Genomic DNA, 24,299 nt, shown 5'->3' on the forward strand with positions numbered 1-24,299 from the left:
TTGTACACGCTTGTGTTTACCATGATAACAAAGATACGGGACAAACATACCGATACATTCTCACCTCAGTCCCACATAACCCGGAAGTTCCAAGAACCATCTGGAATGTTGCTAAGTCTGGCTTGTAAATTGTTTCACCCTTCCCCGTAATCTGTTTACAGTGGAATATAAATACAGTCCAATAAAGGGATTAAAGGATTAAAAACTGGAGATGTCGGGCAACCGGCTATCTAGCACGAGATGCAACTTTGGTGTGAGATATGAGAGACGTGTGTGTTTTTTTTATCTCCTGTAAATCAGTTGCTTCGCACCGGAATTTTACATCCTATACTGTTATCGCCCGTGTCAAGACCGGACACCTTCACTTTCAAAAGAAATTGATTCTAAAACAACTAGTTACAATTGGAATGATGGTGTCGAGGGTAACGACAGGGGAGACCTAAGCTAGCCATTTGTCCTATTTATACGCCGACAAAGTGACATATAGGACAGATTGTGCGATTACTGTAAAGTAAAGTTGTATGCACTTGTGTTTTCGATTACTGAATTTTTGGCTGTTACCGAAGCTTAAATAAAATAAAAGAAAAACGTCATGGTAAAATGACACACGAAAAAAAAAATCGAAAACAAAATTTATGTCAATCATACAATCATAGCGAATATACACACAGAGGAATTACTGTGAACATAGTTTACCGCAGTCAAATTTTAGCGCAATATATTAGCGCGGATATGAATTAGCGCAATTCGATGGTTCTAACCGGAAATATAATTTTAGCGCTGTACATAAATTAGCGCGTCGGAGACGGCGCGAAAAGCGCTAAAATAAAATATCTGATGAAATAAGTACGTTTACAATATGTCGACAAAACAACAAAATTTTAACGCTTAAATAAGACCCCAATAAAATAAGAAGCGTGGTCATTTGATTTAACTCACTAAGAATAATCAAAAGTCCATGTAATGTAATACTATTTAAAGGGACAATTCAGTCTAAGAGAACATTAACATTTGTACATATTTCGGAAAAAAACAGTTCTAATGGAATTAGATCAGTCGGTTTTACTGTGATATGCCTGAAAAGCCCATGGTTGTGACATGTGTGTAGATGTTCAAACTCGCTCGCTGTCCGCCATTACACACTGTGGTCAAACTTCTTGTATGCCGAACCCTGTCCCTTGCTCGTAGAGTAATGCAACTTTTGTCTAGAACTGCTCAAATCGCTCTGACAGTAGTGTGTTTACCTTATTAGGTGAATTGTCTTGCCTAAAAATCATTTTATCGCCTTCTCAGTGATTATTTAATTCATTTGTTTAACGTGCGTGACTTTGGCTCGGGATGGGTACAGCGTCCATATTGTGCCTGCTTAATCGTATTGATCAACGATTTGATATTTCAACGATATTAATTAAAATACTTAACAATGTCGTGGAATTTGTCAACGTTTTACGTTATATGTTTCATAAGAAATGTAGAACAATACATTTATGCTATATTTTGCTTCTTGGTTATGTAAAAGAATTAGCCTGAGTGAATTGTCTCTTTAAAGGGAAATACAATGTTCAAAAAAAGTATCCAAACAATTGAATTGATGACATGTTCAAATTGAACGATAAATGATAAGGTTTTCTAAATATAATAATATTGATATTAAAGATAAACTAAAAGATAAAATACTAAGATATATAACGACTACAGCACCAATTACAAACTAAAAGGTGTTCAGATACAATGTAGTAAAATAACTGGTCATGTTGTTAATATCTCGTCTGCAGCAAAACCTTCGAATGTAACGTCAAAATTATGCAGAAAATTTGGTTAAATTGAATTACAAGGAATGTTTTACAAAAACAAAAATATTAATAAAATATTGATTGGAAATGTGTTGTTTAAGTGTTATTCGAATTATACCTTTTTAACAAACGATTCAGCCCACCAACACTCATGATCAAAACTCGACATACGGCATATTGACTATTGTAGCAGTGAAGGTTGGGTATCCGTCATAATAACCATAGGCGTTTCGTAAAACGTTCTTGAAACTTGTCCATGCCGAATGTATCGGTCAAGTATCTTAAACATGTGTGGAAACATATGCCCAACTGGACACACATGGAACTGTTGGAAAAGAAAATTACAAAAGACGCAATTTACCCATTTCTTGAGGAATGTTTGACGTTTTTGTCGAACGTTGGTATGTCATGTCTATTTTATGGTATAAATGTTCGATATTCGATAACATTGTCCTGAGACACTATGTTTCTCCCCGTGATACCAAGTGACAATGGTAATGATGTCATTAGCCCAGACTTTTGATACCCACTACGATGATTGGTTGATCAGGGTTTGTATCCTTTGTGTTACCCTACAGTAGTGTGCCAACGCATCGTTTGTCGAAAAGGATATATTTACCCTAAACAGAGGAAAGTGTCGTGGTTGACGGTGGTTCTGTTTAAATTTTCAAACAATGAAAACATGTTATGTTTTTATCTGGATAATTCCCGATAAAATTTTAAGAATAATAGGACAGACGCACTTAATGCCCAATGCAAACTGCAGGTTCAGGTTATTGACCACCATTGAAGAGTTGGTTGGTTGACCTTTCAACAGCTATATAGTCATTTAGAAGGACAGTTCTTGTTTCTTGCTTATGTCTCATTTGTGATAGTAGAACCCTTGTGTCTCCTTTGTAATAGTATTAGTAGAACCCTTGTGTCTCCTTTGTAATAGTAGAACTCTTGTGTCTCCTTTGTAATAGTAGAACTCTTGTGTCTCCTTTGTAATAGTAGAACTCTTGTGTCTTCTTTGTAATAGTAGAACTCTTGTGTCTCCTTTGTAATAGTAGAACCCTTGTGTCTCCTTTGTAATAGTAGAACTCTTGTGTCTCCTTTGTAATAGTAGAACTCTTGTGTCTCCTTTGTAATAATAGAACTCTTGTGTCTCCTTTGTAATAGTAGAACTCTTGTGTCTCCTTTGTAATAGTAGAACCCTTGTGTGTCTCCTTTGTAATAGTAGAACCCTTGTGTCTCCTTTGTAATAGTAGAACCCTTGTGTCTCCTTTGTAATAGTAGAACTCTTGTGTCTTCCTTTGTAATAGTAGAACTCTTGTGTCTCCTTTGTAATAGTAGAACTCTTGTGTCTCTTTGTAATAATAGAACTCTTGTGTCTCTCCTTTGTAATAGTAGAACCCTTGTGTCTCCTTTGTAATAGTAGAATCTTGTGTCTCCTTTGTGTAACTCGTATTGACCAATCAAAAAAATCATCATGGTTACCCGCTACCGGTCCCTAGTGAGCGGAGCGCAGCCTGGCGGAGAGTAGAGAACTAAGGGAAGGGAACCAGGTCCAATACGTCACAGGGATATCCCGTGGTTGCTAGGGAAAATATATCTCAGCTCACACGCGCTAGACAATAACATGACGTCATCAATACATGCGGCGTAACTGCGGCGCGCATTGTAGATGACATCATCGATTTTGAAGCATAAGGACGTTTCTGCGATAATGGCGCGATGAAAAAGCTAGAAACCAAGTGGAATTTCATCATTTTTTTTCAACAAAGTATTTGAGAAAAAGAATTTTACATTGGTTTGTGAAGTGGACAGTGATATCTCAACCCTCGTGAAAGATTTTGAGCCTCAGGTTGATCGGCCAAAATCTTTCACTCGGGTTGAAATATCCCTGTCCACTTCACAGACCCATGTAAGATTCTATTATTCTCCCATACTTCACAGGGATATCCCGTGGTTGCTAGGGAAAAGATATCTCTATCTTACACAGGGGGGTGTAAGACAGCTCACACGCGCTGGATAATAACATGACGTCGTCAATATATGCGACGTAACTGCGGCGCGCATTGTAGATGGCTTCATCAATCATTTTGACGCATAACGACGTTTCTGCGATAATGACGCGATGAAAAAGCTGGAAACCAAGTGGAATTTTATCATTTTTTCTTCTAAGTATGGGAGAAAAATAATCAAATGAGATACTCTGGTCCTTCCACCAGACTTAGACATTACGACATCTATCTGTCATAATGTCTAAGTCAGGTGTCAGGGCCAGAGTATCTCGGGCTATACTATCACAAACATACAAGTAAGATCATACCGTAGTCTCCCAAAACAAGCACTCACAGACTCACACACACAACATACACGGGAGACCGTCCTTTAATGACATTTGATGTTAATAGGATGTTTATCATGATTATAAGCTACTAACCAACCAACCAACTAAAAATTATTTAGAGACACCATATATAGTGAATATGAGTATTTCATTTTCATTTTTTTTTTATATTTTGTAACACTTTTTATCTTTTATTTGACTGACTTTAATTTCACATTCAAAGCCATTAACATTTCAAAATATAACTCTCGATTATCAACCATTTCGGCCATCAGAATCACTGAGGACTCCTAAAAGCGTTTGAGGGTCATAATTGATATGATGGAGGAAGGTACCCAGCATCTCGTGTAAATTTGAGCACTCCTTTGATCTTAGATCAATGTCTTGTGTTACTTTTGGCCCCCTTCATGGATTGGTCCATACCTTAACAAATTGTTGCATGATGCAGTCCCACTCTCTACCGCATGATGCCTTTATAAATTGAAGCATAAAACTTTTGACCAATTTTTTTTTACAAAATTCAAAATAAACTCCAAGGCTTTATGGCTGTAAAAGGGAGCATGCTATCTGTGAAGCGGGTGATGAAATAGCGCCCAGTTGGGAGTCCTATCACTACTGTCTGACCTTCTCGGGTCAAATAGGGCCCAACATGTTCAAGTACTTGTGGCTAAAACAACACCTCTATTATTGCAATCACACTACACACATTTGATAAGAGAGCTGCTGATAGCAAGCCATCACACTACCCGACATAGGACACTGGAACAGGTGGGTATACCAGGAGCACTTACTTAACGGTAATCATATTGTAATTAAAAAGATGTCATTTTGATTTTTTAGAAGAAAAAAAAAGTTTTTATGCATGCAATTGCATGCAATTACCTCCCATTGTAAAGATTATATTCAAAACATTGTAGTGTTTTACTTCTTCATTTTTTGTAACAACCTTTTGGATTAATGACGTTTTTATTTAATTTTAAAATTATTTTTCGAATTGATATATTTATTATTATTTATTTATTTCAATCTAAATTGATTATTTAAAAAGATTTCACGTTTTCTAGCTAATTGAATACATTTAATTATTACACTATTTTATATATTTGTTCTTGCGTTCAATCCTACGATTTTGTATTTTGCTATTACATTTACTTCTGATATTCTCATTTTTGTTAACCTTACCGAAATGGGTTCCATGGTAATTTCGGACACAATATTACCAAATTCTTATTGATGCAAGTGTTTTAGTCTAATGATGCCTAACGATCTATATTCTGTAAAGTAGTTTAGGTAATTATGTTCCTGCCATCTAAATCCTTTATAATTTTCGATTATCATATGATTATTTTATTAGTAAATATACATTCTTAGAATATTTCTCACGAGGCATTGAAAGACGCGACTAATAAACAAACAGACATCAAACTGTTAAATTTTATTATAATTTTAAATCGCGGACTTTCATGCCATCAGATTGTTTTATTTTTTTCCTAGGAAAACAACACTATAAAATATGCTGAGTCCAAATGCGGAAGCGTTTCAGATAGAAAATTTACTAGGATTAAAGACTACCCCGGGTAGGACGGAAGGGGAGCCGTGTACCGGTAATGGGGAGGATACGGTGAGAAATATCTGTCTGTCGTCCAACACCAGTGGCGGGATACAATGTATACACCCGGCCAGACAGACGGTTCAAGGTAAGCGTTTTACATAAGTAATAACCCAGTAGTTATTGTATTATTCATTTCTGCCATTAGACTGACTACGATGCTCATGATTATTCAACATAGAACTGAAAAAATATATTCTTGATAAGTATATAATGTGTTTAGTCTTCTTGGTAATAAAAAAGAAAAAGAAATTTAAAAAAGAAATGCTAAAAACAAAGCGGTGTAAAATATTTCAAAAAAACAAATATATGACATAAAATCGACGATTACGTGTGGTATTGAAAATAATAAGAACTAATCATTGTTTTTATTGAATTATAACATTTCATACAATTGAATTTTACTATAGAACTGAAGTATAACAGAACAACTTTTAGTATACCACCATATTAAAATACGGTTTTATTAATCAAAACAAACAAGTAGATTTTATTATGTCAACCTCATACCTTGGAAAAAGAAGTCATATTTAAGAAAACATCAAACATTAAATAAGAAAGAGTTTTATAGACTTTATTATAATTATACAATGAAATGATCCCGAGAATTTCTATTTTTAATAGGATTCAAAACTATAAGGGAAATAGAGGACTTTGAAAAAAAATACATCAGCATAGTTCTTATTTTTAAAAATGAAATATTGTCAAAGAAATGATTGTTGGATGTTTATTGAAGACGATTTTTAGTAAAAAATTAAAAGGTCGTATTATTCTGGATATAATTCTTATTATAGTTTTGTTTACTTTCCTCGCCATGCAAATCTATGGCAGGACGGGATGTCGTGTTCTTAAAATTAGAAGGTAAAATATTGACACAATATTATTGAAAGTAAAAAAGAGAATATGGCAGATTTATAAATAAACTGTAAATGAGTAAAGAGGAGATCTTTTTAAGATAAAAAATTAATACCTGACATTTCATTAATTGTATATAAAAGCAATGCTTAACTATATTTCAATCTCGAGGGTTTAAAACATAGGAAAATAAAAAAAAATAAAAGGAGGTAACATTAATTGGATCATGACGATACATTTTCCTAAACACATGAAAATTAATGCATTTTACTTTTCAAAATTATACGCAAAGTATTAATATTGGTAATTGAAAAACTAAGGATTCAAAAAAAAATCATTTAATTATTTAATCTTTGTGACTTTTTTATGTCTTGTATTAAAAATTAAAGAGTAAGTATTAGATGATGGTTATTCATATGGTGAAAAAAGAGACTGCTCTTCGACACTTCACCTATTCCATTTAATGTTATTTACATTTAAAGACACTTTCAGTGTATTAACTAAAAATATTCTATTTTCCAAAATATTTTATTTTTCTATATATTCCAAAATTATTCTATAAACTTTCATATAGATATGCGAAAGCTAAACTGATTATCGATAAGTGATTTGTGTACATGTTTTTGACATTTATTTTACAAACACACACCTATGTTGTACATCTAATTGATGATGATGATGATGATGATAATGATGATGTGTATACCAAAAATGTTAAATTAAGTATTCATGTTTCTGGCGAGACGTCTGTTTGTTATTATGCACAATAAACCTTGTTAAAAACTTTTGAACTGAATGTCATTGATATATCTAACAGCTATATAAACTTTGACAATAAAAGTTTTGAAAGAACTTACTGCATATTGTCAAGTGATCATGATACATTTGCCGTGGAGCATTTGTTTTAAAAATAATCTATATCTATGACCTTTGAATATATCCTTTCTTTGATGGCAGAGTGTATGCATTAATAATATTCCAATATCTACAATGGATGTAAAATGATTAAAAGCATATTTTAATCTATAAAATCAAACCTTGACTTATAATTTGGATGAACATTTGGAACTGAGTGTTAAACACACTGCATCGCTAAAAGATATAAAAGACCTTAAATTATGAACTATTCTGTTGCATTGATGCTATTGAAAATATTAATATTAGTTACTAGACTATTATACTAAATAGATAACTGGATATCAAAAAATATTAAATGTTTATTAAAATTATGATAGAATAAAATAGCAAAAAGCTTTTTAAAACGATTTTTGAAAAGTAAGGATATAATGCACTGACAAAACGTTTCAACTTCTTCAGTCTTATACGTTTCCCTTGTTTGTGCCTTATATTTGGGTGTTCGTGAGGTAAAAAGTTAAAGAAATGATTTTCAAATAAAACTTAATATTTTCTAGTTAAAATTTCGCGATCTGCTTTAAATCTAATGAAGATATTTTTCACGATTATTAAAGTTCTTGCGAAATCGGGAAAGTATCATCCCTCGAAAAAATTACAAGGTATACTAAGTATTGTTGTTGTTTCAATGACCTTTTTGTTGACTGGATGCATCAGAGCAAGATAAGTTGTGAGGTTAACCACGATTTCTATGCTGTACGTGTATTTATGTGAATAACGGGATATTCCCATGGGCTGTAATCTATATTGACTGATGACTATCAGATTGATCTACGGAGAGGATAGGTACCCGCTAACGAGTAAACATATACTCCTTTGATGTATATACTGTGCGTATATCAGCACAGACTATCTACCGTGCGAGGAAATAGATAGCGGGAATCTACATCGAGATAGTCGATTATCATTATGATCACAACAAAGAAGATATAAATCTGATGACATTTGATATGAAATCAATGATAATGTTCGTGAAAAAATAAATGATGAAATGAAACAAAAGGTCAATGCTGGGAATATTGAGTTCATCGTTTAAAGATTGAAATGCATGTAGTTCATATTGAAAATATATTTGATAATGGTAAAATCAAATTTAGAAAAAAATGTATTGAAAGACTTACACATCGTAAGTATATACGGGGAAAAATAAAACGCAATGCTTAATGTAATTTTCTTGTCTCTAGAACATGATAGCAAAACTATATGGACTTAGCTGCTCTAGTCATTTCATGCATTACTGTAAAGGGACTATGCTAATTTAGTCATGCTGAAAGGTCTACTTTCTACAGTATACACGAACAATGTCTCCATGAAAAATAATCTAAGAATCAAACCTTGAAATGTAATTTTAAAAGGGCATAGGACACACAATTGTTTGAAATGTTATGATATAAGATTGGTTTGACCTGCAACCAGTACAAAATGATGCACGCGTGTCATTGCTCTGTCCGTTGGCCCTCTTGACCACTGACCAGTGCTACTATCTATTGTTATCTATCACAAGCTATCAGTGACCAGAATACTACGACTGCTGTCATCTTACAATATTGATATAACAGTACCATGCAATAGACCCATAATGTCACTACCAAGCTGTACATACTACGATACAGCAGGATAAGGTTGATTCTATATCAAAACAAGAGATTATCACGTGTAATTTTTCACTCATTATTCTTACGTTATCTGTTTGTTTTCCTGTGAGAACTGTCATTCAATCGTGTGACAATGGACCATCGACACCAGATAAGGTTGGCCATCTTCACACGAGATAAGCGTTTCCTGGGGATCACGCGATTATAGCCTGACTCGAACATGTGGACTCGTCATTCATAAACTCGTGTTCATATACAAAACAAAATATAGTTTGTACAAAGCTACTTATTTGTATAAGACTAAAACGTTGTAATTTTGAGGAACAATTTGACCTATGGAAATTATTCCTTTATGATCTTTTTTATTTTCTTTTTCTTTATACCAATAAAAGTATTCTACATTAAATGACTTTAGCTGTAACTAAAATGTGTTTTCAAAACACATTATATCAGTTTTCGTATTCAAAGTATTTTGTGGGTAGAAATATTACCCTATGGGACAGCAAATCCAACAACGTATAAATCAAATCATATTCGTGTTTCAACAGCAACGAAATATTCTACACAGGAGACAATTCATGTTATACAAAATAATGTATTTATGCTGTGTGGATACGGTATAAAATAATTTATATTTACTGTATTATGTTTGTTGTGAGTCCATAAAGTATCTTACCTAACACGTTATGGTATACTATTACTAGTATTACAGTGTTGTATAATGAAACTGATAAATACATGGTGATTGTATTGCGCAATGGTTATCTTTATAATCAAATTTGGCCTATATACGAGATAAAATTATCTATATGACCTAGTTAAGAATGAAAATAAATAAAAACATTGACGCGAATGATAATAAACTTAATCAATGATATGTGAATACATGTATAGAAATGTTTTATGTCTGGAGTGTTACGAAAAAGCGTCAGTAAATTATGATATCCCATTTAATCAAGATAAATAAGAGAATACCACAGGCGTTTGGCTCTATAGACATTTCTCTCTATATATATATATATAATACTTACATGATAAATTTGAAGAAAAATCCTTACGAACGAAAATTATAAACAAGAAATAAAAGCAATAACGACTGACTAACGTGAGCGCTTTCGCTCCATCCTCTGAAGAGCTTCCTTGGATGGAGTGAAAGCGCTCACGTTAGTCAATCGTTGTTTTTATTTCTTGTATGTAATACTTACACAGACACACACATATATAGAGAGAGTAAATGCCTGTGACTATACCTAATGAGTTAATATGTGACAAATTTTCCCTCTTCCCCGTTTATTGATGGTCACCATAAAAAATATTGAAAAATACCACGTTCTTCGAATGAGAACAGTGATATAGTAGTAAACATACCGAAGAACAAAGAGGATAGTGCAAAAGGTCACCCACCAATACATTGTAAGTCTCTGTTATTGACCCCAATCTGATGGTGTATCTTAAAGTGTGGTAAATAACATAATCTTTCTATTTTCTTTAATTTCTTTTTACTTTTGACTCCAGACATGTCGGGAAGAAGTCAGATCAGTGTCGAATTGTGTCACAGTGACCTCTGGCACGCCTTCCATAACCTAGGCACGGAGATGATCATCACAAAAACGGGCAGGTAAGTTAGCGCCGGTACGTGTCACGTGGTCTATGATGGGGGTGTGTAGGATACCACCTTTGTAGACCACGTGATCATTCATTGACAAGGGCTGGTCAGTCAATTTTCGTGATGTTCAGGTCTTCCTTTGTACTTTTAACTCTAAAGTAACGATGATTTCATGTTCTTTCATACAATATCTCACGATGGATGAATATCATATGAATCATAATGGCACTCAATTATTAAACAGTTTTTACCATTTTTCCCATTTAACCAGTATGTGTCTTCGCTTTTATGATTTTTCGTTTTCCTTTAATACAGACGAATGTTTCCCGCCATCCGAGTAAGAATCCAGGGACTAGAGACACACAAAAGATACAAAGTGTATATAGATTTTCAGCAACAAGACAAACACAAATATAGATATGTATACCACAGGTAAGCTTAACAATTCAAGTATGCAAACTACTTATCAGATCACGCTTTTGGAAGATATTAATGCGCCTGCGTATATAATCAAAACGAGGAATTTTACGTTAAGTAAATCACTCTGTCAAATCGGTACCTTTGATTGACATTAACTTTTTTTGAAAATGAACCACAAAACAAAAACAAAAAACCAACATATTGCCCGTTTTCAAGTATGGTTTTAACTTAAGTCAGTTATGCAAACAACGGGTTATTAAAACCTGGGTAATCAGTAAGATACTAAGATAGTAGTACATCACATGTTCTACCATCTAGATTGTCAAAACCAAAAGTAAAATCATTGTCTTTTTTATTTTCAATTTACTTCTTTGTTGATGACTACATAATTCAGATATAAAGGTGATACTTGATACGGTTCGTATCATTTTTGTAACAGCAGTAACATTCTACGAATGTCTTCACTTTTAGTTCCAAATGGATGGTATCAGGAACAGGGGAGAAGATGATTCCAAATCAAGTTCATTATCATCCTGACTCTCCATTGGACGCCGCTCACCTGACGTCACAGGTCGTGTCTTTTGAGCGAATCAAATTAACCAACAGCGATAAAACAAGGGCGGGACAGGTAGGTTATATATATATTTGTTACTTACCAAAGTTCTTTATATCCAACGAAAAATTCTCATGACCCAGAAGAAATAATTAAGGTCAAAGGAGGTACTTGACAAACCAAATTACATGTTCTCAAGATTTTCTCCACCACCTATGTATTTTCTTCGTGCCTTATACCAACGAAGGCTTGATTTTGGACCATAATGCCAACATCCTTGATACTACAGGGATTACTATTACTTATATGATATCCACCCCTAAACTATCTCATAGTAAAATTGGTGACAACAGAAGACACAAGTAAAATACTTTAATGTACATGTATATAAAAGGCATTGTATAACGGTACACTGTGGTTGACTGTTGTTTTGATTTTTTTCCTGGACTGCATTCAGTTTTACTATGAGATAGTCCAGGGGTGGATGTTACGGCAGTGACAGTAATCCCTTAAGTATTGAGGATGTGATGCCAATGACTGAATGTACAATAAATGTATTTCTTAAGTTGGAGAACAGAAAGGAATGTGGACGAGTGGATGACGGGTATAAAAGTTTTGATGTGATATGGACATACCTTTAAAATCGATTTGTTTTCCTAAGGCATCTGTCGATGTCATTTTGTCAGAGTCATTATTCAATATGTCTTTCGATACTGCATTCTTGCAGGTATCCTTGGTGTCGATGCAGAAGTTTATTCCAAGAATACACGTGGAGAGTGTGCTGACGGATGAAACAGAGGAATCAGAGAACAGACACTTCATCGCAATCTTTCCGCAGACTTCATTTATAGCAGTGACCGCTTACCAAAATCAGGAGGTAATGTGAGAGCAGATTATTCTTCTTTTACAAAATAAAAAAACCCAGGAAAATCCGAGGGGAGACAGTAGAACAAATACTTATGGTAATTGATACAATGTTAATTAACATGTCATTGAAAATGTTCACAATCGGCATTATTCTCCTACGTTGTGTTACTAACATTTATTTACAAAATCCTTATACTGTAAACCGCCTTTCTTCCGCGGCTTCTTATTTTCGCGATATCCATTCCAAAAGAAGTTTACTTTCGCGAATATAAAGATTGCATTGAAATTTTAACCGATAATGGTCATGAAGATATCAGTTCAACTTAGAGAATTTTCCTAAATCGCGAATGTAAATCGCACACGAAAAAAGAGGTTCACAGTATTCGGATACATATTCATATAAATTTACAAAATCAGATATGGCTCTTGGCCAAGAAGTTATATCACAACCATGCTTATATCAACACAAAATACATTCAAGATAAAACGAAAAGTACGAATGAGTCGGGGCGCTATCGCTGTAGAGATAAACGTAGATAGGTGTTAGACAAACGTCGTCAGTGCCTCCCCGTTATAAATCTCAAGTGCTCTTCTCCTATCGGCTATCCCTTTGTTCTCTCAAAGTTTTTTTCCTGTTCGTCTGCAGAATAGAATAATGCAATGTTATCATTTTGTTGGTACTAGTCCAGTTAGTGTTGTCTGTAATGAAAACGATGCAAAGAACTTTGAGTTTTAACGTTCTTATAATGTTAAAAAAATAGGAAAACTTGTTTAACCATTGAAAATAAATTGTTATTATACTTCATCATCAGAATAACCTGAACATAAACCATGTAAAAAGAGGGAAAACTTTCATTGGAACCGAATGCCAATGTTATCTCATGAAAATATTACCAGGAAATTACATAAGACAACACAATCACCTTTCAGATTACTAGGCTCAAAATTGCAAGAAACCCATTCGCTAAAGGATTTCGAGAAGCCGGTAAAAATAGGTATGTATCATATAAGTACGAATACCGGAAGTCTAGGGAGTAGATTGCTGAGATTTTAATACTTGTTTTCGGTTGCATTAAAGTGTTTGTGGAGAATGAGTTTAGCACTTGCAAGACCAGATAAAAGACTTGTAAATATTTCTGCATTTCGTCACAGCGTTCTGGGTATCACAAAACACGCTAAATTGGGGAATTAGGATTCATTACACTATATAAATATATTTCATCAATAATTTGACTTTTTTCGCAATATATTATTGCTGGATATATATGATGAATTTCTATAATCTTCATACATTAGGGAATATATCACGTTATTTAGAAACGTGTAGCAAGTTACGATAGCCCCCTGCTCAGGGTCCAGGGGCGAAGCCCCGGTAGGGGGTATGGGTGGCGAAGCTCCCCAGAAGCTGACGGGAAATTGTTATAATGTAATAACTATTTCACCTCTTTAAACTTATATATATATGTATATATTTATATGAATGGTTAAATGGAGGTCACGATATTAAGGTTTATAACCATGCGAAAATAATATACAAAATTAGAACAGTGGTGATTTTATATTGTCTACACTGTATAATCGTACTATACTAGACTCCTCTGACCAGTGCTCGAGCAAAAAACACGGATTTTGGCTGTGAAAAATAAAATAGTAAGCAATGGCTGAATTTTGTATTATTTTAACTTAGGAAAAAATTTTGGTGAATATTTTAACAAAATTAAGATTAAGTTCGCGTGTTTGATTTGTTTACGATAGCAAGTCAAAGACCACTGCCAAAATGGTGAAAATTGCGTAAAACCAGCCCCTAAAAATCAACATCAAAAAAATATTTTCTAAATCCACAACCTGAACTTCATATTCGACAAAAAACAAAGCCAACTATTTCGTACCACGGAAATCATTGGTTAATACGCGTTTTAACGGGCTGGAAGTGAACCAAAATGAAAAAAAAACTTCAAAATCTTCATTACTAAGGCGAAAAAACATGTTGTTAGTGCTATTTTAGAGATGTTTTGCTATCATTTAACATAATTATTTGTTTTTTTTTTATTGTTTGTTTTTAATATTTCTAACTTTCATGCGATGTTGTTTATTTTGGTGATCGTAAGTGTTTGCCGATTCAAAATCTACATTTGCTGGAGGGATCTAATATTTTCTTCGACATGATTCAAAGATAATCACATTTAACAACTTGGTAACAGGAAATATATTGACTATGCTAATAAATGTCCTTGATGGCCAATACATTAAGTCTTTCAATGTGCACAAAGTTATGTTAGGTATACAGCCGGTCATATTACGTGTATTTTTACGTCATTTGTATTCTGCAGCGTTACGTGTATACAAATGTTGTATTTTTTTTCTGACTGTACAAAAATGTTAGTCAGATTATTTTTTGCATGCTCGAGCATGCAAGCATGCACTGGCGCTACGCCACTGTTTTTGTTTTTCTCGTAAACCATTGACATAGTCACAAACATTTGATAAGAAAAATAGGTAAGTATAAATTGCACATTATCTTATAGATAAGCATAAAGTAATCATAGAATATCCAAGAGAAAACAGAGAGCATACATTTGCATCGTTTGCATGAGTTGGATCGAGACAAAAGGGCTTGAAATAAGTAAAACTATAGCAGTTAGCTCTTCCATTATTCTTAATGACCCCGAAGGTTAAAAGAAGACGATAAAAATAATATGCAATTCTATACTGACAATAACAAACGTGAAGGACGTTAAGTAAGACAACTTAATCATTTACTCTCCCATTACAGGAGTTCACTAGAAGCTATGATGGAATCGTATGGACTACAGGTAGACGGGCCGGGAGCGTTTGACATGAATTCCTTGCTCGGAAGGAGAATGCTGAAGCGAAGTGCTCACCAGAGAGGCATGTAACTACTTCACCAACTCTGAATTATCCATTTCGTACATGCATTACATTTCTAAGTTTAAGCCCTATTTCCATTATAACAATATTCTCTTGGAAGGGGTTGTTGAGTGAGTTGGTGAAATAGGAGATAAAGTCTATCGGGCGATGTATGGTGGTGGATGCTATCGAAAAATATAGGATGATAGGAGCTATCAAGACATGTAGTATAATGAAGACTCTCGAGAAATGTAGGGGATCTATGGCCATCGTCATCTTATTCCTAGTCCTCATAACCTTTCATATATCGATTGTTCTTATTACCCTTTAAGTATCGATAGTCTGCATAGCTTTACATCTGCCGATATTTATCTCCTTAGCTTTCATAGTCCAAAAGCCTTCATTCCTCCACATCTCCCAAACGTCTTCATTCATAGACATCTCCCGAAAGTCTTCATTCCTTGACATCTCCCAAAAGCCTTCATTCCTCGGCATCTCCCCAAATTCTTCATTCCTCGACATCTCCCGAAATTCTGCATTCCTTGACATCTCCCAAAAGTCTTCATTCCTCGACATCTCCCGAAAGTCTTCATTCCTCGACATCTCCCAAAAGTCTTCATTCCTCGACATCTCCCAAAAGTCTTATTCCTCGACATCTCCCGAAAGTCTTCATTCCTCGACATCTCCCAAAAGTCTTCATTCCTCGACATCTCCCAAATGTCTTCATTCCTCGACATCTCCCGAAAGTCTTCATTCCTCGACATCTCCCGAAAGTCTTCATTCCTCGACATCTCCAGAAAGTCTTCACCACAATGGATTTTTTAATAGTTCTCATCAACAATATCTCCCTATTATCTCCATTTTGCTTCATCTACAGAAGGTCGTCCATCTCTCTATATCATTCGACGGTCTTCGTCTCCCAACATTGTGTTTTACCCAATTGTTTTTTGAATCTCAGAATGGTCTAAAACGTCCTGCATCATCTGAAAGACTTCATCCCGCAGAAGCCTTCATCACCATAAATTTTTCGACAGTAATCATCCCCATATCTCCAGATAATTTACATTTGCCAAAAGTCTTCGTCTTCCTGCATCTCCCGAAAGTCTTCACCACAGCGGATCTCTTGATCACTATAAATATCCCGATATTCTTTGTCTCTCTACATCATTCCACAGTCTCCATCTTCTTGCATCTACCGAAAGACTTTCCTTTTAGGCCGGGATCTAGGGGGGTCCACGTGCACCTCCTCCAAAACTTAACGAACCAATGTTTTTCTGAAGCCTTATGACCCACTGATAACGAAATCGATAGGTAACATTGTATAAACTGGGATGAACTTCCGGTTATGACGTCATCAAGATGGCCGTCATCTCGAATTTCACTAAAGATTGAAAAATAGTCATAACATTGACATTTTTCAACCGAAGAAGACAAATGAGGCATCAAAATGACCACAATAGAACAACAAATACATATCAGGACCATATAATCCAATATATGTAGTTATTTCTACACAGGAAATGAAAAAATCGGATTTTAAGCTCAAAAATGGTCATTTTTAAGCAAATTTTTCATATTTGGCTTGACGCAGCAAAAATGTTTGCCAACAGCAAACTATTATTTCTAATCAGTTATTTGACCTCTTATCAATCAGTAAAAACAACACCAACAAAAAAACCCAATGTTAACATTGTATAAGCTCCGGTTATGACGTCATCAAGATGGCCGCTATCTCGAATTTCACGGAAAAGTTAAAAATAGTCATAGACATTTTTCAACCGAAGTAGACAAATGAGGTTTCAAAATTACCACAATCGAACAACAAATACATATTAGGGACCAAATAATCCTATATAAATAGTGATGTGTACGCAGTAAATGAAAAACAAATAAGATTTTAAGCTCAAAAATGGTAATATTTTAACAAATTGTTCATATTTGGCTTGACGCATCTATAATTGTTTTCCAACAAGAAACTATTATTCGTAATCAGTTATTTGACCTCTTATCAATTAGTAAAAACAACAACAAAAATATATAGAAATGCAAAAGAGAATTATTGTTATACCATCATTTGGTTTACAAAACATCACCGGGTGCGTATACAGGGTATATGATTGCTGTTTTTTTTCCAAACCGCTGACACTACAGTTTCCAGATGTCTTAGAAATTCCTGAAGATAACATTTGCAATTGACGATTCATATCTTAACACATTTGAATTTTAAGTTGGCTTAATATCTAAGTGGGACTTGACAATTTCCTAACATAATCCATTTTCATGTTCGAAAGTAGACTAGTAGCGTCTCAAAATGAATTTTTACAGCACAACGCCAACTAATATAGTATCAAATTAAAACTGAAGAAAGCATTTGTTTCCGCTAATACCACAACACTTTCCGAAATTTGTTTCTTTTAGAAATAACGCATCCACTGTTAACTTTATTTTTCTGTGTATAATGTAAGGAAATGTCAGATGGTTACTGCAGTATCACACATTTCTTTCAATAGTTCTTAATGATAAGCATTATCGTTGTGTGTGCTTTCTCGCCAGAGTGTCGATGAGCTGATGTGACATCACATTACCGGTTTACCATCGTGGTTCTAACTTGTCAACCGTCCATGGCCAGAGGTAACATCAAGAACATCGGGTTCGCGGATGTGGGAGCTCATCCTGTTTTCAACCTAGTGATTCACATATCGTATATGATGTTCCAGACCTCTCCGGTAGGATGGAAAACACACCAGAGCCATATTCTGCGAAGGGTTGAGTTGTTCTCCTTAATTCGTATGAAGCACAATTCCTCATTCTTGTGAACCCTCAGTGACCATAGATGGCACAGGTGAATTCTTTGAGGTCATAAATGAGGTCTACAGTGAAGTTTCTCTCTTTGTCAAGTCTGGAGAGCACTGTAGAAAACTTTTTTCTGGAGAGTCTTCAATGGTGTATCCACGCATACACCAGATGCGACACAACCAGTACCTTCAAGGGACTGGGGAAAGTCTGACAAATGAAAAACATTTAACATTTATGACCTCATTAAAGACCTCAAGGATATCAACTGTGCCATCTATAGTCGCACGAGTGTCCACAAGGTTGATGAATGGTGCTTGAATCATTCCACCATTCGAAGAATCTGGATCTGGTGTGATTTCCTGAGAAGTCTGAAACAGCATATACGATGTGTTAGAATCTGAAGAAGATCCCACATCCCTGAACCTGTTGTTCCTGATATAAACTCTGGCCATGGATGGGTCATGAAAGATGACAGGCTAGAACACTACTGGTAATTTAGTGTCACATCAGCTCATCGACATCGAAGACGACGCTCTGGCTTTCGACGAATTGGATACTGATATGTCGATTACTCTGATTCGGACTGTATGTACCAGCTACCAGACATGCCGAGTCACGTCAGAGGATAGTGCAGTGAGGCGGGAAAGCACGCACAATGATAATGGTTATAATTGAGAACCAGTGAAAGAAATATGTGACATTGTGGTAACCATCTGACATTTTGCTTATACTATGCATAGGAAATAAACGAAACTGTGACTTGTCCTACCTAGATATTCTGTCAACTTTACATTCATGTTTCCTACTTATAAATCGCCAATAGTCAAACGTATTTAAGGAACTTATAATACACCAGGAAACTGTAGTGTCAGCGGTTTGGAGTTAGGAAAATAGCATATACCCAGTATACGCACCCGGTGATGTTTTGTAAACTTAATGATAGTATAACAATAATTTTTTTTTGTATCTCTATATATTTTATTGTTTTACTGAGTGATAAGAGGTCAAATAACTGTTTACGAATAATAGTTTGCTGTTGGTAAACATTTTTGCTGCGTCAAGCCAAGTATGAAAAATTTGCTAAAAAATTTATCATTTTTGAGCTTAAAATCCGATTTTTTTCATTTCCTACCTAGAAATCACTACATATATTGAATTATGTGGTCCCGATATGAATTTGTTATTCTATTATGATCATTTTGGTACCTCATTTGTCTACTTCGGTTGAAAAATGTGTATGTTATGACTATTTTTCAATTGTTAGTGAAATTCGATATGGCGGTCATCTTGATGACGTCATAACCGGAGCTTATACAATGTTAACATTGGTTTTTTTGTTGGTGTTGTTTTTACTGATTGATAAGAGGTCAAATAACTGATTAGAAATAATAGTTTGCTGTTGGCAAACATTTTTGCTGCGTCAAGCCAAATATGAAAAATTTGCTTAAAAATGACCATTTTTGAGCTTAAAATCCGATTTTTTCATTTCCTGTGTAGAAATAACTACATATATTGGATTATATGGTCCTGATATGTATTTGTTGTTCTATTGTGGTCATTTTGATGCCTCATTTGTCTTCTTCGGTTGAAAAATGTCAATGTTATGACTATTTTTCAATCTTTAGTGAAATTCGAGATGGCGGCCATCTTGATGACGTCATAACCGGAAGTTCATCCCAGTTTATACAATGTTACCTCTCGATTTCGTTATCAGTGGGTCATAAGGCTTCAGAAAAACATTGGTTCGTTAAGTTGTGGGGGTGGGGAAGGGGGGTGCACGTGGACCCCCCCTAGATCCCGGCCTATTTCTCAACATCTATCGATAGTCATCTCTCCACTGTTTATCTCTCTATATCATTCGGTCTTCATCTCCCGAGTAATCTCCTTAACCTTCATCTCATCCACCTCCCAAAATTCTTCTTCGTCCTACATCTCCCGAAAGTCTTTTAATTTCAAAGAGTATCACCATACATGTACGTCTTAAGACAGTCTTCATCCACACACATCATTTTATCTCACGATGGCTTTCACAACTTTACCGCACACCTCTTGATAGTTTTCATCTGTAATAGATATCATCACCAATCATCTCTCGATGGTCTCTCAAGAAACTTGTTATAAGGAGAATAACTCTTATATCAGTTTGTTCACATAACTTTTACAAATAGAAGATATTCTATAGTTGGTTCTATATAAAGTGTTATAAATTGCATTTACTTGTCAAGCTGAAAAATATACCAAGTCGAAGCCTTTTCTTGACTCTGTATCTTTCTGTTTTAGATGAAACATACACAGCCAAGTCCGAGGACGAATGCATGTCTTCCGTCCATGGTCTGTATCCGTACACGTCCTATATACAGCGACCAATACCCGTTATGAACATGGAACCATCCATGACGTTGTCGGGCTACATCAAGGTCGAAGCCCCCGACATGTATTCACCAGAGACCTATAGTTGTACACAAACAGACGAATCGTGCGCGTGTCAAACGCATACATTAAGTCTTATGGACCAATGGAAATCAAGTTTTTCTTGATGACTAACCATGCAGTAACCAAGTGGGATTTCGAAAAAGGGCATTGTGCCTTAATAATTAATCACTTGCTTTAATTCGAAATCACGTGTCCCTTGACCGTCACGCGGGGCAGGGCATCATGTGGCCTACTTTTGACAAGATAGTCCTTATCCCCATTCAAAGTGCATAATCTCACCTACGCCGATACTATAGGATGGTTTTGGTGCAAAACATTTAACGAGTGTAATAGGTCCCATTGGCATAGTCGTCCGATGTTAAACCTATATATTGTTTACTGTATCTTATGCTAACTTACATGGCGGAGATGCGTTTGCATATCACACTTTAACAGAACAATTACCGAGATTATAAGCAGTTATGCTTTGCTGCCATACTACATATGTATATCACGCTTACAGTGATTTATCATTCACACATGGACATGAATTTGTATATGGTACATGGTGCTTCAGCTCATGTTTTACAAACTGAACATAACACTAGTTTCATATTTACTAGCTAAAAATGCTTGTTGTTTTTCTATTACTTTGATTATTATTCGAGGGAGTTCTGGAAGAGAAATCACTGCATATTGAATACTGTCTGCGCATAGCGTTGAGGAACATGTTTTTACATGTATTTGTTATGACATTATGTGTGTCCCATGGACATAAAAGATCTTTTTACCTTATCCTAGTGCGTATAAGATTTCTTACCTAATGGCAGCATACTTTATAATCGTATTCGTTCATTTACCTAGTTAAAATGTCAGCTTTTCGGTGATATATTAAGGTAATGTACTGTACACCAAATTATATCGCCATGACTTCATTTCACGTTTTCATATATAACGACTTTTTCATGACGATTTAATTTCACCTCTTTTGTTATACTTTAACTTGTCTGAAGCATTTTCGCGGCAGTATATGTTCACGAATTGTTATCGCCCGTGAAATAAAACTAGGTTTACAGTATTCTCCGATTTTTCCTGTTCATCTTGTAAAGCTTCATTTAATTATTTGTTAGCGATTAATCTGATGACAGAGCATAAATGGCATTCATCATTTGAATAATAATTGGCGTGTAATCGTGTATATATCTGTTTAATTAACACGAAAAATATAATGAAATAATTCATTTTGCCTTTGGTGCATGAGCAATCACTATTTCATTCCATATAGAATAAATAAAGTGACATGGAATTTTTTCGGGATGCAATTAATTATTTTTTATATTTTCAACTTAATGTAAAATTAGGAGCTCAAACTTTTCAATGGTGGTATTGGTCTAAAGTAAGTAACTTTTGTAACTGAAGAAAAATACTAAATCGTCTTCTCCTGTTTTTGATAGTGAAAAAATACTATTTGTCAGCGGTGGAGCATCTTTAAAATAAAGTTTAAAATTCTAGTTAATTGCATATTGTTTTACTAACTTATAACAACTGTTACAGGTATTCATTTTACAGTCTATATACTGTATTACTTTATTTTCTGATCTAACCGGCATTGCTAACGTGGTTAAGTTTTGACATGTTTAACCTTCCTAACCTGGCTATACTTTAAACTTACGAGTAACGATTAATATTTCCATCGACGTTTGCTATCGTATTTATGTTACAGCTTGTTGTATAGAACCGTTTGTTTATCGTTTGATATACTGAACAAGTTAAAATGGACAACAAAATGTGTCGTAAAGGATTTATACTCGTTTAATGAAATAAAGCAATATTCTTTCTGTGTTCATTGTATTATCTTTTATTATGTTGAAGTTCATATCCTATACTACAATAGTAATGTTATATACTTAGTGTAGAATCGAACCAAGCAAAACGTTCGATACAGCGAGAAATTCTATTCAACAGAGTTTGAATCTTTATGTAGAAGCAGTACAATACCAAGACTGATGCAGATTTTGAAATTAAAGGTTCGACGTCTGTTGAACCCTCCATGGAAGTTAAAGGGACAATTCACTCATGCTAATTCTTTTATATAACCAAGCAGCAAAATATGGCATAAATGTATTGTTCTACATTTCTTATGAAACATTTAACTCAATATATTGACAAATTCTACGTTATTTTTAAGTATTTTAATTGATACCGTTGTAACTAAGCAGGTACAGTATGTACTCTGTACCCATTCCCGAGCCAAAGTCACGCACGTTAAACAAATGAACTACACCACTGAGGATGTAATAAAATGATTCTTAGGCAAGACAATTCATCTAATAAGGTAAACCACTACTGTCAGAGCGATTTGAGCAGTTCTAGACAAAAGTTGCATTACTCTACGAGCAAGAGACAGGGTTCGGCATACAAGATGTTCGACCACAATGTGTAATGGCGGACAGCGAGCGAGTTTGAAAGTTTCACACACATTTCACCACCATGGGTTTTTCGAGCTTATCACAGTAAAACCGACTGATCTAATTTCCATTAGAACCGTTTTTTTCTCCGATATATGTACAAATTTTCATGTTGTCTTAGACTGAATTGTCCCTTTAACAATTTATATGTATATGTATGGAGATCAGGATTTTCGATCAATCATGATTAGAGCGTCTGTAACTATAATTAGCTTCCTACATGTATCTATACACAAGTCAAAACTAGCTCAATGTTACGCACATTCCTAACACACCTAACGATTTTTCCCCTCGAAATTTCCCTCTAAATAGCAGAAAGATGTTCAAATGTACGTTGACTAGAGGAGGTCTCGTCATGATTTTGACATTTTCAGTCAGTAGCATTTCTGGTAAAATTGAAGACTAACAAATGAAATCTGAAGGAGACCTTTTAAATGATTTCTGAGATAAAATGGTAATAAACTTCAATTGGCAAAACTTAAGATGGCCGCTTAACGTTCGTGTTTTTTTATCAGTACTAAAGCAACAGATTCAAGAAGGATCTCGGCGCCCACCAATGAATGATCTACAGTATGTCTGACGATGTAAAAAGGGCTCTTTTCTCTGCTTTACTCATCTGTTCCCTTTCCATTTCAAATATTGAATGCACATGGGGAAACTCCACATTACGTTGCCCACATTAAGTTGTTAGGCAGGATCAGTCACTTCAGTTATCAAATTGAATATGGTTACTGCCTGCCATATTGTGTTTTGATTTGTTCCAAAATGGATATGCAGACCATGAAGACCCTACTTTAATTTGAGGAAGTCAGACTTCTTCAGTACTTACTGAGAAAGTGACAAAATCAAACCTATTTTAAAAACCCAAGATGTCTATGCTACCTTCTGGCTATCTTGATGTGCGATTGTTTCAAAATTGCAACATACTAACAACACAAGGACCTGGCACAATTTTTTTAACTAACAGTATACATCTATATATTATAGTATCAAGATACTATAATATACATATGTATACTGTTGGTTAAAATATTCGTACCATGTCCCTGTGCACCACCAGGGTTCAAAAGGAACCAATATATTAGATTTGAGGTAGACCCCTTCAATACTTTCTGAGAATGAGCACTAACAAACATATTGTTAACGGATCTGCCCTAAATGCAATATGAAAAAGAGACAGATCCCGTCATTTACTTTCGGAGAAATGGCG

At 34.8% G+C, this 24,299-nt stretch overlaps 1 protein-coding gene across 3 annotated transcripts; it reads left to right on the forward strand.

Moving 5' to 3' along the window:
- Positions 1 to 3,347: 3,347 nt before the first annotated feature.
- LOC138328893 (T-box transcription factor TBX15-like) lies at positions 3,348 to 22,463 on the forward strand. 3 transcript variants are annotated; one of them, XM_069275617.1, is made up of 9 exons: positions 3,348 to 4,925; positions 5,623 to 5,825; positions 10,615 to 10,717; positions 11,021 to 11,137; positions 11,597 to 11,753; positions 12,406 to 12,555; positions 13,476 to 13,540; positions 15,319 to 15,434; positions 20,490 to 22,463. In XM_069275617.1, exons 2-9 carry the CDS (start codon positions 5,642 to 5,644, stop codon positions 20,744 to 20,746), a joined length of 1,149 nt encoding a protein of 382 aa, XP_069131718.1. In that variant the 5' UTR covers positions 3,348 to 4,925; positions 5,623 to 5,641; the 3' UTR covers positions 20,747 to 22,463. The 3 variants fall into 3 exon arrangements, with proteins under 3 accessions (XP_069131718.1, XP_069131725.1, XP_069131714.1); XM_069275624.1 differs by having other exon boundaries at positions 3,348 to 4,896; XM_069275613.1 differs by lacking the exon at positions 3,348 to 4,925 and having other exon boundaries at positions 5,021 to 5,825.
- Positions 22,464 to 24,299: the final 1,836 nt, after the last annotated feature.

This window comes from Argopecten irradians, chromosome 1 (assembly GCF_041381155.1).
Source record: "Argopecten irradians isolate NY chromosome 1, Ai_NY, whole genome shotgun sequence".
Classification (NCBI taxonomy): Eukaryota; Metazoa; Mollusca; class Bivalvia; order Pectinida; family Pectinidae; genus Argopecten; species Argopecten irradians.

What these genes read in the sequence shown, in the direction of transcription:
- LOC138328893 (XM_069275617.1), top strand. Translation starts at nt 5,642, where the DNA reads ATGCTGAGTCCAAATGCGGAAGCGTTTCAGATAGAAAATTTACTAGGA. An exon ending in TATAGATATGTATACCACAG is followed by an intron (nt 11,138 to 11,596) that starts GTAAGCTTAACA and finishes CTTCACTTTTAG; the next exon opens with TTCCAAATGGATGGTATCAG. An exon ending in ATAAAACAAGGGCGGGACAG is followed by an intron (nt 11,754 to 12,405) that starts GTAGGTTATATA and finishes GCATTCTTGCAG; the next exon opens with GTATCCTTGGTGTCGATGCA.